The sequence below is a fragment of the Erithacus rubecula genome (assembly GCF_903797595.1).
Source record: "Erithacus rubecula genome assembly, chromosome: 6".
Classification (NCBI taxonomy): Eukaryota; Metazoa; Chordata; class Aves; order Passeriformes; family Muscicapidae; genus Erithacus; species Erithacus rubecula.
The window spans coordinates 3,944,870-3,960,701 of record NC_136688.1 but is presented as its reverse complement, the minus strand read 5'-3'; the positions used below and the strand labels follow the sequence as shown (position 1 = coordinate 3,960,701).

General features: G+C 46.9%; 1 protein-coding gene across 2 annotated transcripts in view; it reads right to left on the bottom strand.

Annotated features, from left to right (window-relative positions):
- Positions 1-7,977: 7,977 nt before the first annotated feature.
- The window catches only part of CD81 (CD81 molecule), a 30,043-nt gene continuing 22,188 nt past the window's right edge, over positions 7,978-15,832 (bottom strand). Inside the window, exons 3-8 of one of the 2 annotated variants that reach the window (XM_079308468.1) lie at positions 15,583-15,680; positions 12,874-12,948; positions 10,197-10,304; positions 9,527-9,622; positions 9,122-9,211; positions 7,978-8,222 (exon numbers count right to left, since the gene is read on the bottom strand). In XM_079308468.1, coding sequence (XP_079164594.1) covers positions 8,160-8,222; positions 9,122-9,211; positions 9,527-9,622; positions 10,197-10,304; positions 12,874-12,948; positions 15,583-15,680 — 530 coding nt within the window. In that variant the 3' untranslated portion in view covers positions 7,978-8,159. Of the gene's footprint in view, positions 8,223-9,121; positions 9,212-9,267; positions 9,288-9,436; positions 9,623-10,196; positions 10,305-12,873; positions 12,949-15,582; positions 15,681-15,832 lie in introns of those variants that run through there. The other variant, XM_079308469.1, reaches the window with a different exon arrangement.

Sequence of the window (15,832 nt, the reverse complement as noted above, 5' to 3'; positions counted from 1 at the left end):
AGCGTTCAGCTTGTTTTCCCTGTGTTTAGGAAAAAGGGTTTGCTGTGCCAGCCAGTGTTGTGGCTCCCTCAGAGCCGGGCCTCACCGTGACTCACCCACAGTATAAACTGCAGCCACCTCCTTCGCATCCTCAGGTTTTAAATACGTTATTTTGCCTGCTGGAGTGTTGCTAATTACAGCAATTCATGACACAAGGCCTGTGTTTGGAATACGCTTGGCAGCAGTGATGAGGTTATTGCAAAATGTCTTCTGTCTAGCTGGAGTTTTAGAGCAGCTCTAGAGGTGTTTCCCCATTTGGCGATGCTATTTCTTTTTATATTCATATGGTAGTATGGTCATACACAGGCCATTTATTTAAGATTGGTCGTGATGATCCTTGTGGATCCCTTCCAGCCCAGGCTATCTGTGGTAGTATCTGTGATATTTAGTGTCACACACGGCAGAGGAGCCAGGCTGAGCTGCTCATTCTCTGGTGCCTGAGGACAAGGCAGCTTGCAGCACTGGAAATGCCAGTGTTGGGACTTTTGCTATTGCTTGGCGACAGCTGAAATAAAAATAATGAGTCAGAACCTGAAGACCAACAGATGTGAAGTGCTTTCCCCTTGCTGGCCTGAACCGAGGTGGCTGGAAGAGGGGGCTGGAAGGTGGCCCCTCGTTTGTGGGGATGGCTCGCATGTCTGCTGGAAGCCAGCCCGTTCCTGAGTGTGGGGGTGCCATGGGAAAATGCACAGCAGCCTCAGCCCCACCACGGGAGCCTCGTGCTCCTTTCCTGCTAATAAATCTGTCCTTTGGCTCTGTCTTTTTCTGCTACTCCCTGGCAGGCTCCTGCCCTCAGAACCTGGGGTACTGCTGGTCCCTCTCCTCATGGCTAATAGCAGCAGGACATTCCCCAGCAGCCACCCCGATCCTGCAAGCCAGATGGAGCAACAAGATGCATTTTTCAACATCTCCTGTATCTGGAAGGAGTGTGGAGGTTACTCAGATGTGGCCACATGCAGCTGATGCTGAAGCTCTTGAGGGGAGGTGGGGTGGGAAAGGAGTATTTTCCTGCAGGCAAAATGGAAAAGTGGAATCATGACCACCACAAACTCCTCTGCTTGGAGAAGTCTGTTGCACCAAGCCAGGCTGGTACAGAGGGAAATAAATGAGTTGTCCTCTCCCATTTGCCAGAATGAAATCCTACACATGGCCTTGAAATCCCTGGTGGGGTGGCTTTTCAGAATTCAGTGAGCTTCGCTTATCTGTTTTACTTCATGCTTTCGTTTGGTCCTGCAAGCAGATTAGATTTATTCCAGTGTTGTTTACCCATGTTGGTGCTATTTTCCCCTATGGTACCTACATAAAATTAGTTCCTGTGGAGTGAGTTTTAATGCAGGCAGGCTATGAAGGTCTTTATCAACTCTATTCTTCACAATAACAATGTTATTGCCAGCCTGTAGAGGACCTGCAGGGAAACACCACAGCCCCTTTTTTTGTGAGAGACATTGCAGGGGTGGGAGGGAACTGAAGTCCTTTACAAGCAAAATTAATACTCTCTGCAATTACTCCAGTTTTTAAAAAGAAACAGAAACAGCTGGAGGTGTCTGTTCATTTTGATTTAACTACAGAATATTTGCACTAAGAAAACCCTTCTCCCAATCTTGCTGCTTTTTCCTTTTTCCTATTCCTGCTCCAAAGTGCCTGATACTAAAAAAAATGCATAATGAAAGGCTGAAAAAGGTCACTGGAACCAGTGAAATGGCTTGAAGTTAACATTAACAAAAAAAGCCCTACAGGACCCTAAACCTGCCCAGACCTCTTGTTCCAACAAGACCTGTGGGAGCTCCATCAACCAACACTGAGCCCTGCATTAACACACGAGTCCCTGCTGGAGGAAATCTCTGCAGTCTGCTTGCAGCCAGCAGGCAGGGTGTTGTGTGCATGCCATCTCACCTGGCCCAACACCAGCACCTCTCAGTACACAGCAAAGCTGTGCTCTGGCATGAGGGAATGCCCTAACTAGGCAAGGCCAAGAAACACTTAAAAAAAAAATAAATTAAAAAGTGAAAGGTGTGATTAAGCCTTATCTGTGACTCTGTAATTAGAAGTGCTACTTGCAACCATTGCCACTTGAGCTGGGTCATCTAAATCCAGTGAGAAACACCAGGCAGTCCACGGTAGCTGCAAAGTTTATATCCCCTCTAATGTGTCTGCAAGTGTGAAAACAACGTGGGATTCAGTTTGCAGCAGTTTTAGCACCTGGGAGGTGTTTTGTGTGTGCTCCAGGTCCCTGAGCACTGAAGTGAAAGCATCAGGCTGCCAGAGGTCAGCTGAAAGGGTCACATTGAACAGCCCTTCTGCATCCATTGCTTAGATTATGCCTGTGCAAGGCAATGTGATGCTCCCCAGGCTGAAACTGAGGAAAAATAAGCAGCCTCTCCCTGCTGCAGGTGCACAGCGTGGTACCTATGGGACCTGGGGTTCCAGCCTGTGTCTACCACTTAATCCAGAGCTGCTCGGGTATGTAATTGTTTCCCTCTCCCCTTCAGCAGCCACTGGTGGCAGATGTTTCCTCCCTCGGGGCTGTAATTCCACTGCTGCCAGCTCCCTGGTGCAGCCACAGCTCCCAGCCCTGCCACAGCCCCGACAGTGGATGAGATTGTTGAAAGTCCCCTTTTCTCCTGCCCTAACTGGCAGGGCTGTGCTGTCATGCCCAGCAAAGGAAACAGTGGTTCAGAGCAGGAATGTGAGCACAGCCACTAAACACATCCTTCATCCCTGAGCCTGGCTAGTGGAGCTGGGAGTGCAGCCACATCCAGCAGGGAGGGTGCTTTCCTCTGCAGAAACCTCCACCATAAACAGCTCTGGAATGGGAGAGCTGGCTGGATTTATTCCCTCCTGTGAGAATGTTGCAACTCTTGGTTACAGCTTCGACAACCTCTGATTAGGGAATGGCATAAGCAATTTATCCATGTTAATCACAGCTGTCTCAGTACGAGACAATTAGGCTCATTGCTACTTAGAAAACAAACAGCCCAAGAAAAGCTTACGAAACAGAGCTCGCCAAGGCAAAAAATACCTCCAATACTTCTTGTTAGAAACACTCCAGGAGGTTTTAAAAAGAAAAAAAATATTAACCAGTTTGGGAGGGAGGAGGAAAAGAATTTCCACTGGAAAAAATACTGGCATGGTCTAGTTTAGAAAAATTCATGCTTGTATTTTTAATTCCTGAAAAATCTTGTCTTGCAAGAAAAAAAAAAAAAAATTCCACAGTCACATTCCTAGGCAGCGGAATTCCACAGTAAGGTCTCCAGTGACTTTCCAGATCCTTCAGAACTCTGGAGAAAAATGTTAAAGAGAAGCATAAGCCAGGGTTGTCTGTGCACTCTGAGCACAAACAAGCTGCAAGCATTCCATCCACCCTTCCCCTCACAGTCGGATATCCACGTGGCTTCACATGCTCTGACAAGGCAGGACTGCTGTTTTCCAAGGATAACCCTATCTCCACACAACCTTAAAGGGGCCTGTTTTACCCAGTCCCCTCCCAGTATCATATTCAGCTCATCTGTTTCGAGCACATCAATGCTCATGAAGTGCAAACAGAGGGGACTGCATTTAGCCGGGGAAGGTTTGAGATCCCAGCTGTAATTCCAGGCTGAGGTCCCAAGGCACACACCCTGGATGCCAAATGCATGCTGTGCTTTGCCAGTAGGTCTGCACTATTGTTTTTTCCCCTCAAACACCAGCCTGGGTCTGACAGTGACTCACATCAGCTTAATCCTAGCTCCAGAGGGCTGCTATAATTTTATCCCCATCTGGAGCAACAACACAGTGCCACAATCCAAACGTTTTAAGGCATGAAGCAAAGAGCATCACATTCATGGGAAACCACCTAGAGGGTCAGCTGAGGACAGTCTCCCCTGCAGCCCAAATTTTGCTTGAGTACAGGAATGAGACAAGCCTGTTCCCTTGGAAGACACGGCAGAAATCAGTACGCGATGGAAGGAAACAAGATCTGACAACACATCATTAAAAAATCCACTAACAAGGGGGAATCGCTTTGTTTCTTTTTTTGTTTATTGTTTTTAAATATCACTTTTTTTTTTTTTTTTTCTTTCCAGAAGTCATTATGCCCGACTCCATTAACATTCAGGCAAACAAGTGAAAGAACAGCAGATGGGCATGGTCTGGCAGCACAGGCACAGCCGCCGGGAGCGGGGCGTGCCTTTCTCTGCAGCGGCTCACCCTCCCTGGGGTGGTCCCTCCCTCTCTGTACCATCACGGCGAGGGCTGGCAGCCTCCTCAGGACATGCCAACACAGTGCAAAGTCCAGGACAGGGCAGGGGAAGGCAGGCAGCTGAGGGATCACAGCACCTGGCTTCCCACCTTGCTCTCAGCCAGGCTTTCCCCTGATGGTGCAGAGGGGCAGGTGGGAGCAGCAATGGCATCACCAGACCATCCACAGAGAGCAAACCAGCCCTGTCCCTGTCCAGATGGCAGCACAGGGCACTTTGGACCGTTTTTGGTCACTTTAGGAGGAGCCCCTGGACTGTACACACAAGATTGCCACCACACCCTCCCCCTTCTCAGGCCAAATTTCAGCACAGTCACTCTTTTTGCAAACCACATTAGCTCCCCTACAGCTGTGCCCCCCTTCCCTTGAGGGGGGCACAACTGCAGCAGCCACCACCTCTGGCAAGCAACCTTTTGCCTTCCCCCAGCACCAGTCTGGATGTATACTCAGCCTGCTGCAGGCCCCCCTCCCAGAGGCTGTAAAAACCCATGCTGTGGAAGCCTGGTTCACAAAGCATCCTGGTGGTTAAGGTTAACTGGTTGTAAAACTGCAGCAGTTCATCACACTATGCACACTATGAGAAATGTTTATTAAATTGATTTTTGTTTCATTTCTTTAAAAAAAAAAAGGCAGAAAGAAGTTAAACACACTGCTTTGTGGCATGCTCCACAGTATGAAAAAATCCCAAGCATTCAGTTAAGCTGTCAGCAGCTCTGTTTGACCTTTCGATGCAGTCTTTGAACTCAGACCTGGACAGTTGACACTCCTCATCCCCACCTCAGCTCACAGCCATTTTCTAGCTCCAGGAGGGATGCTTCCATGGAGAGGGAGGGGTTTGTATTTACAGCCTGCAATTCCATCCTTTTCTTCCCTGGGGTGCAGAGAGGAGCAGTACAGGGTGCCGTGTTGCACACAGAAAGGTGCAGGAATGCAGGAGAGGTGCTGGGGCAGAGCAGGGGTCCTGCCAAGTGGCTTTTCCCCCTTCCCCTCAGCCAGCTTTGGGACTGACCAAGTGGCAGAAGAGCCCTGTGGCTTTTGGATGAGGGCTTGCAATGGGGTGAGTCCCCTCAGCCCTTCACAGCTCCCTTTCTAGTTTGTGTTAATTCAGGTCCAGCTTCACAGGAGACCCAAGTAGGTAGTTTATTTTTTTAAAGAGGGTTTCTCAACTACCTAATTGTTCTTAAGTGTGATGGTTCCTCTCTCTCCCTGTTCTCCCAGGGCTGGCTCCTCCAGCTGAGAACCATCCCATCAAGTGTGTGGACTCAGCTGTTAAATAAAGAAAGCACTGTCCTCACTGCAAACATCCTTCTGTCTCTGCTCTCTAGCTGTTCCCCTCCTGAGCACCTTTCCTGCAGCAGCCACAGAAACATGAGATGGCCCAGGAAGCTGCCTCTGGAACTCTCCACAATGGCAAGCCACCTCTGAAATGAGCCAGAGGGTGAATTGAAACCCCTGAGGGACACAGTCTGAGCAAACTTCTCACTCTTCCTTCTCTCCCAGCTCTCAGATTCCCTCTTCAAGTACCACTTTCTCCCAGTTGCTCCTGCCTGGGACAACTCAAACCCTTAGAGTACAATGTCTGAGGACACACCTGACCTGCATCGAGACCCAGCCTGTCTTCAAACAGAGCTCCAGCTATGTACACAGCATCAACTGAATACTGAACAATATCAAAAATACGGTATAAGGAAAAGAAAACAGAATTGAAATGCTTAATGGCATATTTATACACATTTACCAACAGTCAACAAAAAAAGGTGGCAAGTTACACATCCATTCTGTATGCTGACAATCCTGATGCACATAGATGTAAACACACATGCTTGGATGATGCATATACATATGGCCACATAACAGAGCAGATGACCTGAAGGAGCTACGCTGGGGAGCAGGGGAAGGGGTTACCTACTGCAAAACCTCGTCTCATTGTGCACAACGTGGACATTCAGGGCAGTGTTGCTTTAAGGCTATTTCTAAGGCTGAATCTTTTCTTGTCCAACCCCTCAATATGAAGATCTGTTGAAGCACTTCCTCCTCTTTACCCAGCACAACTTGATATATATATATATATCTATATATATTTACCTATATACTTTTTAAAGGCCCTATATACTAAAAGGCAGGAAGAGGAAAGGGGGGAGTAGAAGGAAAGAAAAACTTCTGAATGGATCAATTTGCCCCAGTGCAGGAATCTTCTATCCTGTAGTGGCAACAGGCATGACAGCCACATGCAGTGGACAAGGTACTAGTTTAAAATGATTGATGGTCACAGGTCTCCCTCCCTGTCAGATCTGAAGCTTTGTTGTGACAAAGGGAGAGAATGAAATAGTTTAAGAAACAGAAATACTCCTGAAGTGGGGAAAATGATCACTAATTTAAACTCCTCCCCTTACCTCCTTCAAAGTGGCAAAAGAGCTGAGAGATACTATAATTTCCACTCCAGTGCCCATACGGCTAAGGAAAAGGCTTTGCTTAAAAATATATATCTATAGAACTATACATATAGATCATCTTTTTAGTGACACTCTGATTTTATTACATAGCTCCTGGGTCACTCTCTCCCTCTATCTACATGGTGACAGAGTGGCATACAAAAGAAGCCACAAACATCAAAGTGATAACCAAAGTTACCAGATCACAAGAATGTGTTTCAACTGGTGCAATCTAACATGCTAAATTACCTTGATTTTATAAGCTGATCTGCTGTTAATATAACTGGAAGGTCTTAAAAATAACCTTTTTTTCCCTTAATCAGATTATGATGATTTCTGAGCAATATTACAGTGTGTGACAATATGCTATAATTAAGAAGAATTTCACTGAACAAGAGAGTGATGCAAAGATGAAATTTTAAGCATATGTTTGGGAACACCCAAGCATCATCCTGCAGTACATAAAAGCAGGATTTCTAAAATCAATGACTTTTTTTTAATGTTTTCTTCTTTTTCCAATACCATTTCTATGTAAGCATTAGCTTAACAGTGGAAACTTGGTATAGAACTAGATTCTCCTTGAAACATATGTCTATAATGAAACACTGAAGGACATTAAAAAAGTAATTTAATTTTCAGTTTGTTATATTTGAAAAACTGGGACTAAAATTCTCCCCCAGCCACTGACCTTTTAATGCAATGAATCAGTGAAACTGAGCCAATTTATAAAGCCCCAAGAAAAAAAAAAAAATCACAAAACCAAAAAACATTTTTACTCATTAGGGAGTAAAAAAGTTTCAGCATGACTTCTGTTAAGGACTGATCTAGAAATGGAAACAGGCTGGAGAGGAACAATGCCTGTTTCCCCTGGGATAGACTGCACCCAGGCAATGGAGGCTGTATCCTTTCCCCTCCTCTCTCCCAGGCTTTGGACAGTCAGCCAGGCTTCCCTACAGACAGCTTGGAAGCACCAGGGAGCTGGGGTGGTGGTTAGAGAAGATGAGTACAAATTAACAAGAATACTAAATTCTGCTTCAGCATCTAATTAAAAAAGTTGGTAAAACCAAGGCAAAGTTTTCTGAGACCAGGCTGCACCTTTCTCCTCCACACATCTTCCACTAATGTTACTTCTGAAGTGGGAGTGGGGAAGGGGGAGGAAGGACTTGATCTCCTGCTACAGCAGCTTTCCCATCACACAAAACTGATGTGTAACTAACTCAGCCACAAAGATACGGGAAAGTTTTATTTATTAAAAAAAAAAAAAAAAAAAAAAAGAGAAAAAAAAAAGTACTTCAAAATAAAAATGATAAGTATGGTATGGTAATATTGGAAGCATTTATATACATAATTTTCTTTGTCTGCTGTTGAAATGTCTCCTGGTCACTGGGTGGCACTTGGGGTCCCCTCTAGCGCCGTGGCCCTGCTCCCCCCTTCCCCTGCCCGGCTCTCACGGCTCAGTAGACGGAGCTGTTCCTTATGCCACAGCACAGCACCATGCTCAGGATCATCTCAAAGATCTGTGGAGAGACAGGGGCACCAGTGAGGCAACAACCAGTGTGGTGCAGGAGCTCCCAGTACAAGGTCCCCCAGTGTAACATTACCAGCGAGTAAGGATGGCATAACATTTCAAAGTTCCAGCAGCAAAAGCCCCACTTTAATGTTACACCCCATTTATGCAGTTTTCAAACTGGTTAGTAACTTTCTTGCCACTCAATTCATTAGTAAGAAGGTGCTTATGTGTGTACATATACATCTCTTTTTACACAGGTGTTTACATTTTTTTTTTTGTGGATTCTCACAGGAGAGACTTTGCTTTTCACAGATGCAAACTGCCTATTCTTACAAGAATAGATTATGCAAACTGATTTTTAATCCTGTGATTCTTTCTCAGGGGAACTTAACATGCTAGCTCTGTTAGTTCAGCTGAGCAAGGCCTGATTTTATAAGGTTTTACCTGTATGCAACACCCCACTCCACAGTAATACTCTCATGTCAGTTAATGGCAGGCGTGGTACATTTTTGGTGCCGTTTTCATATGGAGTTGGCCAATTTGAGATAAGGTGCTCTCCTCCCATCTATCACTGGCAGCAGTAGTGGTACCTGACAATCTTTTTAGCTGCCAGTTACACAGAAAATGCCTTGAGATTCCTCCCAGCCTTTTCACAGATGCCATGTTACACCCCCACAGCACTCAGCCCTTGTTAGGGAGCAAACCCGATGTAGCAAAGCAAGCAAACCCCTTCCCACTGCAGACCCCAGCCACAAAACACAGCAGCCTGTAGAATGGGTGGCTTTGCATGAGGTTTCAGCATGCAGAGTGGCAGGCATCCAGAGAGGGATAGATCCAGCTCAGCTGGAAGAGGACCAGGGTGCCCCAAGGTGGCCTTTCCCCGTGCCACCAGGCTGTCACACTTACCATGATCACAGCAACCACGACGGCAGCGATCCCGATCAGGTAGAGCTTCCCGGAGAAGAGCTCATCGATTTTTTTGTGGCAGTTTGTGTTCTGAGAGAGAGAAGCACACCAGTCACACAGCCTACTTTCCTCTCACCCACCCCCAGCACCAAGAAAGGCAGGTCAGCTTCCCCCTGCCCACATATCCCCAGGACTTCCAACCAGACTTCACCCCTCTGCACCTGTCAGTCCCCTCAAACAGCAACAGCAAAGGAAGAACCAAATGGAAATCTTTAACATCCTTCTACAGCCCCCCCAAATAAATGAAATCTCTACCCTTATCTATTTCCCAATACAACCCCAAACTTCCTTGGCAGCCAAGGTTTCCTGAGGCAGCTGTGCTGACTGAAGAGCTGCTGTGCCTACCTCAAAAAGGCTTTTCAGGACATCCTTTCGGCAGAGATCTTCCTTCCACAAAGGAGTGAAAGTCGCTGTTACAATATCAGAGCCACAGCAGTCCAGCTACATGGAGAGAGGAAAAAATAAATTATGGAAAGCCAACATTAGCAGACAGCAAACACTTATGCAATGCTCTCCCCACAATTACACATTCTTGAAACCACCTGAGATTGAGGAGGCATCTTGGAGGGGGAAACAAGGGTGGGAAGAAAGTCACCAAACTAACTTGTTCCTTTCCAAGCAATTCCTGTTTCTTACAATAGTCCCAGACAGATCTGGCATAGATATGCTGGAGGAAAGTGAACCTAACTCTCTCCAGGGATTTTGTTTCCTGGTGAAGGGACCAAGTATCAAGATTAATTCCTCAGAGCTACATTCTTCTTCCATTGAATTGTACTTAAATCAGGGGTGCTGAGGTAAACGACAGGCAACTTAATCAGAGTTTGGTTCAGACTTCCTAGCACCATGTGATGGAGAGAATACTGAAGAGAGCACAGTTCTGCTTCTTAGCACGTAAGAACAGCAAACTTGAGAGGCTAAGACCTTCACGTGGCATGATCTGCTTTAGATTCTGCTTTTCCCATCCACTTTCCTGAGCTCCATTATTAATTCTCCAGCACAACCACCACCATCTTACCGTTTCATGAAAGGTCTTGACTACAGCTTTGGCATTGCTTGCGTCGGATTCTCCCATGAGCGCCTGCTGAAGCGCTTGATCGTAGAACTGCTTCACGTCTTTGGCTATCTAGGAAAGACACAGCAAAAACTCCCTTTCAGCCACAGGAGGAAGAGAAAACCTATCCAGCAGATGTGCCTGAAGGACACGTTCCCTCTAATGGCATTTGGAGTAAGATGAGCAGTTTTTTAATAGATATGGACTCCATTTGTTTGCACATGAAAAAAAGCCTGTCTTTCATAAGGCTCCAGCCTCTTTAGCTGTCACAAATATTAAGAACCCCATCCACCAGCCAGCAGATTCCAGCCTACACTATCCAGGGGCTCCACAGGCTCTCTCTGGGAGATAAAGACAACCAAGGCCTGGAGGGTGAGCCACAAGTTGAGATAGCCTTCAGCCTACGTGGATAAGCTGCTGGGCTCAGGAATGCAGAAATGGCTCATTTTGAACCACACACAGACAAAGCAGGCAGGCAACACTTTTCCCAGTGAGGCTGCAGAGGCTGGACATGCTGGAGAAGTCAGGAGGAGGTGGGGTGCACAGGCAAGGCTGCCTGTAAATATGGGCACCTTGGCTTTCTGAATGGCTCAGAGGGGATGACAGGAATTTGGGAGATTGCACAATAAAGCCTTGTGAGGCAGCTCATTTGGGTCAGGCAGCTTAGGTGCACTTAGATGAATTTAAAACCCTGGCTGGGTCCCTGTGGGCATTGCTGCTCTGTGAGTGGTTATGTGAAACACCTCATCCATGCTCTAACCCTGCCACCCAGCTGGGGAGCTGCAGCCACCCCTGAGGGCCTGCTCCACAGAGCAAAAATCTCCTCACTTTTAGGGAACTGGCCTTGTGACTTCTCCTCTAACACCCTTCAATAATTTGAGAGAGAGAAGCAAAAGAAAAGCATAAAAGCAAGAAAAGGAAAATGCTTTCTAGAACATCTGCTCTTGGCGGCACAGGCTGTATTAGCATATGAAAAAAGAAACTGCAGCAAGATGATGATTTCAATCAATTATCCCAGAACTCCTTCTTCACTGCTCAAAAAAGTTTGTTTTGGAGGATGATATTCTCCAACCAAACCATTTCATTCTGGTACATAAAATTAAAAAAAAAAAAAAAAATTAAAAGGATATTTATTGCCTCCCCTTTCTGAATCTACAGCATCTCCAAGAAGGCAAGCTGAGGGAGAGATTGCCTTCAGCTTTGTGAAAAAGTGTCCCTTCTGGAAGCATCTCTCAGTGGCTGGGATCACTCAGTGCTCCCCTCCCAGCCTGCACTGCTCCCTGCCTGCCTTGTGAGCAGGGACTTCAAAACAGCCCATTCATCATCACGGCTGCGAAACTAGCTGATGCCAACAGACTGCCACCCTTCATTTTAAACTGCAAAATTAATTTTAGGGGCTGAGGTCATCACTTCTGTATTGGAAACTCCTACATTTCTCAGTTTTATGCTCTAGTGGCCAAGTACTTTCTCCCCAGGATGGGACACAACAAAGGGTCCCTCCTTACTCAGCCTTCCCTTTTTTTTTCTCTCGGTTGCAGTTGCACATCTTGGACTCTTCAGGATTCACAAACTAACATCTGCAGGAGACACAGCCCCTCTGCAAAGGTTAATTAGTTCACTAAAGTTGCTAGGAAACAGCACCCTGCCTACATAATAATATGTTTAGCCACAGAAGAGTTTATTCCAGTGAAGTCATGCTCTCTCCTGAATGACTACAAGGGTGTTCCCATTCAGGCTGAGCCATTGCTCACATACATGAGAGAGCTGAGCAGGCCAGCACCTACTTACACAGCTGCCTAACATCTCTTAGGAAAGTAAACACATTTCCTGCTCTGCCAGAGAGTCTAACCTTGGCTTTCAGCACATGCAGTCCCCTTCTGTCCTCCAAACCCCTGAGGGCAGTGATCAGCACCCAGCCCTGGTGCCCATACACAGGCAGTTCTGCATTTCAACACCAAACCTGTGTGTGTGTGAGCACAGGTGACACAGTGAAGGGAAGGTCAGCAGAAACAGAAGGCAAAAAGCTGCAATTTTCACTTCTACCCTTCCGTTCAGCTCCTCCTGCCAGCACACCTTATCTGAGCAGTCCCTAGCAGGGTGCCTGGGACAGACACAGGACTGGTACCCCTCATGTGTGCACAGCATATGGATCACAGCAAGCCCAGTGCTTCAGGCAAGTGGCCTCCAGCAGGTTATATGATACTGGAGAAGAGCAGGAAGCACCAAGCCATCCCGTTAATGCAGGCTCTCCCTGTATGGCATTCCCACCCTTTGGCACTGCGTGGCTGGGTTTGCTCTTTGTTCACTGGCACTGAGGATGTGCAGATGGCTTTCCTTCACAACTTCATGCATGAATCGACTCCCCCTGTGACTGACAGAGTGGCAGCAGGGAGGAGACCCAAGGAGACAGGCTATTTTTATTCCAGACATGGCACTGCATACCCTAAGGGGCAGCTGCTACTGTCAAGTGCTCACATTTAAAGTTCATCAGCCTGGCCAAGAGGAGGAAGGTGGCCTGCCCAGGTCACACCATAATCCAAGCTCCTGTTACTCAGTCTGTGAGCAAAACAGCTCATGCTGGGATCTGCTGTGGTTCTGCCCCAGCCTCCCCATCCCACAAACCCAGGTTTTAAATTCTTACTTGGTCTTTGTTGACAAAACCCCAAATTCCAGCCGCAACTTCGCAGGCAAACAGGATCACCAGGCAAGTGAAGAACTGCAAAGACAAATCAAGAGAGGGATCCTTAACATATCTGCAGCAATTAGATGGGGAGAGATGTGAAGCAGCATTTCTACTGACAAATCAGAGCAGGCTGTCATCTGACTTCAAACCATTTTCTGTCTCATACATGCACTGACCACTCCACACACCACCCCATACCCACATTGTTGAGTAAGGACTGGCAAAACTTTTCCCACAAAGGGACTGGCAGGGATGAAGATGCCCTGTGTACCACAAGATACATTGCTCTGCTTCATGCACCTGCAGGACCATCCAGATGAGGTTTCTGCTCTGCCAAAAGTGTGGTGTGTCCAAGGTGTGGTGGCTGAACAGCAGGCCTGTAAGGCTTCACAGACTGGGCTCTAACCTGAGCATGTGTACCTGTGAGAAAACCTGTCAGCCTTTCCTGAGAATGGAATTCTATAATGGTGAGAAACAGCTTATTTCCTGCAGAAAGAATCCTAAGACTGACTGTTAATAGCACCTGTGTAAACTGTCCGGATTTGTTGAAGATAAATATGCAAACCAGAGATGCCAGACACAGACACCTCTGGTGACCCATCCAACAGGGTAACAACTAGTTACTGACTGGTTAGAAACAGGCACAGTATGTCTGCAAAACATATAAATGTTAAACATATCTATATAATGGGATGTGAAAATAAACCAGTACCTTTTTTCACTGCACAAAGAGGACACTGTCTCATCTTTCTAATGTGAGGTCACAGTGAAACTGAGGGCTGGAATTGCCAGTGCAGGGTTAAAAGCACATTTCAGCTGCTTAGGAGCTAGGGGTGTCAGAGTGTGATTTATGGCCAGCTCTCTAGCATCCAAAGCCCTGCAAGACTACTGCAGTTTTTTGCATAAATACAAACACTGCTGTTTTCCCACAGTCCCACCCTGTTTGTGCAATTCCAGCAGTCCTCCCTGCCATCCCCCTTTTTGTTCAGATTGCAGGAACACATTGTGAGGGTTGGTCAGTTGGACTGGGAGTGGGAAGCTGTAAACTCATACTCAGGGTCACATGAGAAGGCACAGAGAGGCATGCTCCATATGCAGCCAATATCACCTCTGTGACTTCTTCCTGGGAAAAGCCCCAAAGTGGGAGAAGTTGCCATGGAAGTCAAAAAGCAGAAGAGGTGAATGCAGCCAAGGAAAGACAAAATTACAATATAAGGTGGGAAAACAGCCCCTGCTGGCTTCCTGAGCAGTCTCTATTCAAAACACATTCAGGACATTTTTTCCCCAAAGACAGAAGAAAAAGGAGTTTCCAAAATTATGCCATGACCTGGCTCTCACATGCAAAAACAAAGGGTTATCAGCAAAATGGAAACAAGACTATTAAACTGACAGCAGGAAAGGACTTCCAATATCCTTGTCAGTTCCTGAACAATCAACTCCTATGTAAACATCTACCTATGCCTAGTTTTGTAGGAAGATCTTTGAAGGACTAGCACATCCCCCCCAAGCACTCACATCAGCCTAAGTAAGCCCTCCCTCAGCTAGGTGGAGGAAAGGCTGCTTCCCTAAAACACCCTGAGGATGCTGCCTGGAAATGTCCTTGGAACACAGTGGGAGCCTTGGCCAGAGGAAAACGTCCTCATGGGGCACCTCCAGACTTCTCTTGGCAAGCCAAGGTGTGAGCAAACACAGGCAGTGCACAGCAGCTAGAGCTGCTAATTTCAGCCAGAGCAGCCGGTTTCCCTGCCGGACCCCAGGTACGTTGTACCATCTGCCCTTGTAATCCTCCAAATTCAGCAGGGAGTGAGGGGTGGTTCAGGGTCTGCAATCAATTGCATTAACAAAAGAAAATAAAAACCCAAAGCTGCCAGACTGTGCTCCAACAACTCCTGTCAGATTTGTGTGCAGGCTCCTTGTGTTCCCAGCAGCCAGGATAATGCCTGCAAACTCCTCCTGGAGCTCCCAAACACTACGTTCAGAAGTACTTTATCAACACTGGGGAAAAGCATCCCCTTATTACTGGGAATCAGCAGCAACCAGAGGTGAAATTATCTGCAAGAGTGAGGGGAAGCAGCTCCCTTTCCCTCCGTCCCAGCTGAGCCCACACCCATGAGCTGCTACACTGCCACCAAGAATCATCCAGCCCAATGAAGCCAAGGGCTGGAAAGCCATTTGAATTTAAAAGAATAATAAAAAAATATGGTTTACCCTTCCAGTTTTACTTTTTATGCATCAAGTTTAAACTGAACCACATGTGAGAACTTGCTTTAAATAAATGGATCTCCCTTGCTCGCAAGGTAAAGGCTTTTGGTGTGGCTACAGTTTATCCAATTAAGCTCATCCTGTGCCAGGAATTTTGAGCTGCTGCCTCACATCAAGGACGCCTGTAGCACTTCAGTAATGGATTTTCCAGGATGTACCTAGATGTTCTCACTAGGAAATTATGGAAAGTCTTTGCTGTTTCCTCATCCAAACAGATAAAAATAGTAGACGATTCCTTAAAAGAACTAGAATTCACAGCTCACCTAGTTCCCAACCCACCTTCGTGCTCACACATCCTCCCAGCTCTGCCTGCTGGAAAAACCCCTAGCAAGGCAAGCAGAGCCACGTGCCATCCAGCAGGGCAAGCAGGGTGCCAGGGGACTTGCACAGCCCTGTGTCTCTTACCGTTCCCAGGAGACACTGGGACTCCTGGATGGCTCCGTAGCATCCCAGGAATCCCACGAACATCATGACAGCTCCCACTGCGATCAGGATGTAGATTCCTGCAAGGCAAAGAGAGGCACAGGGTTACTGCACAGCTTTGTCCAGCAGCACCCTCGAGCCTGGCTGGACATTCTGGCTCCTGGCTGTGCAGAATTAAGGCTGAGAGGTGTGAGCAGAGGTGGCAGCAGACAGCAGAACACAACGTGTACCT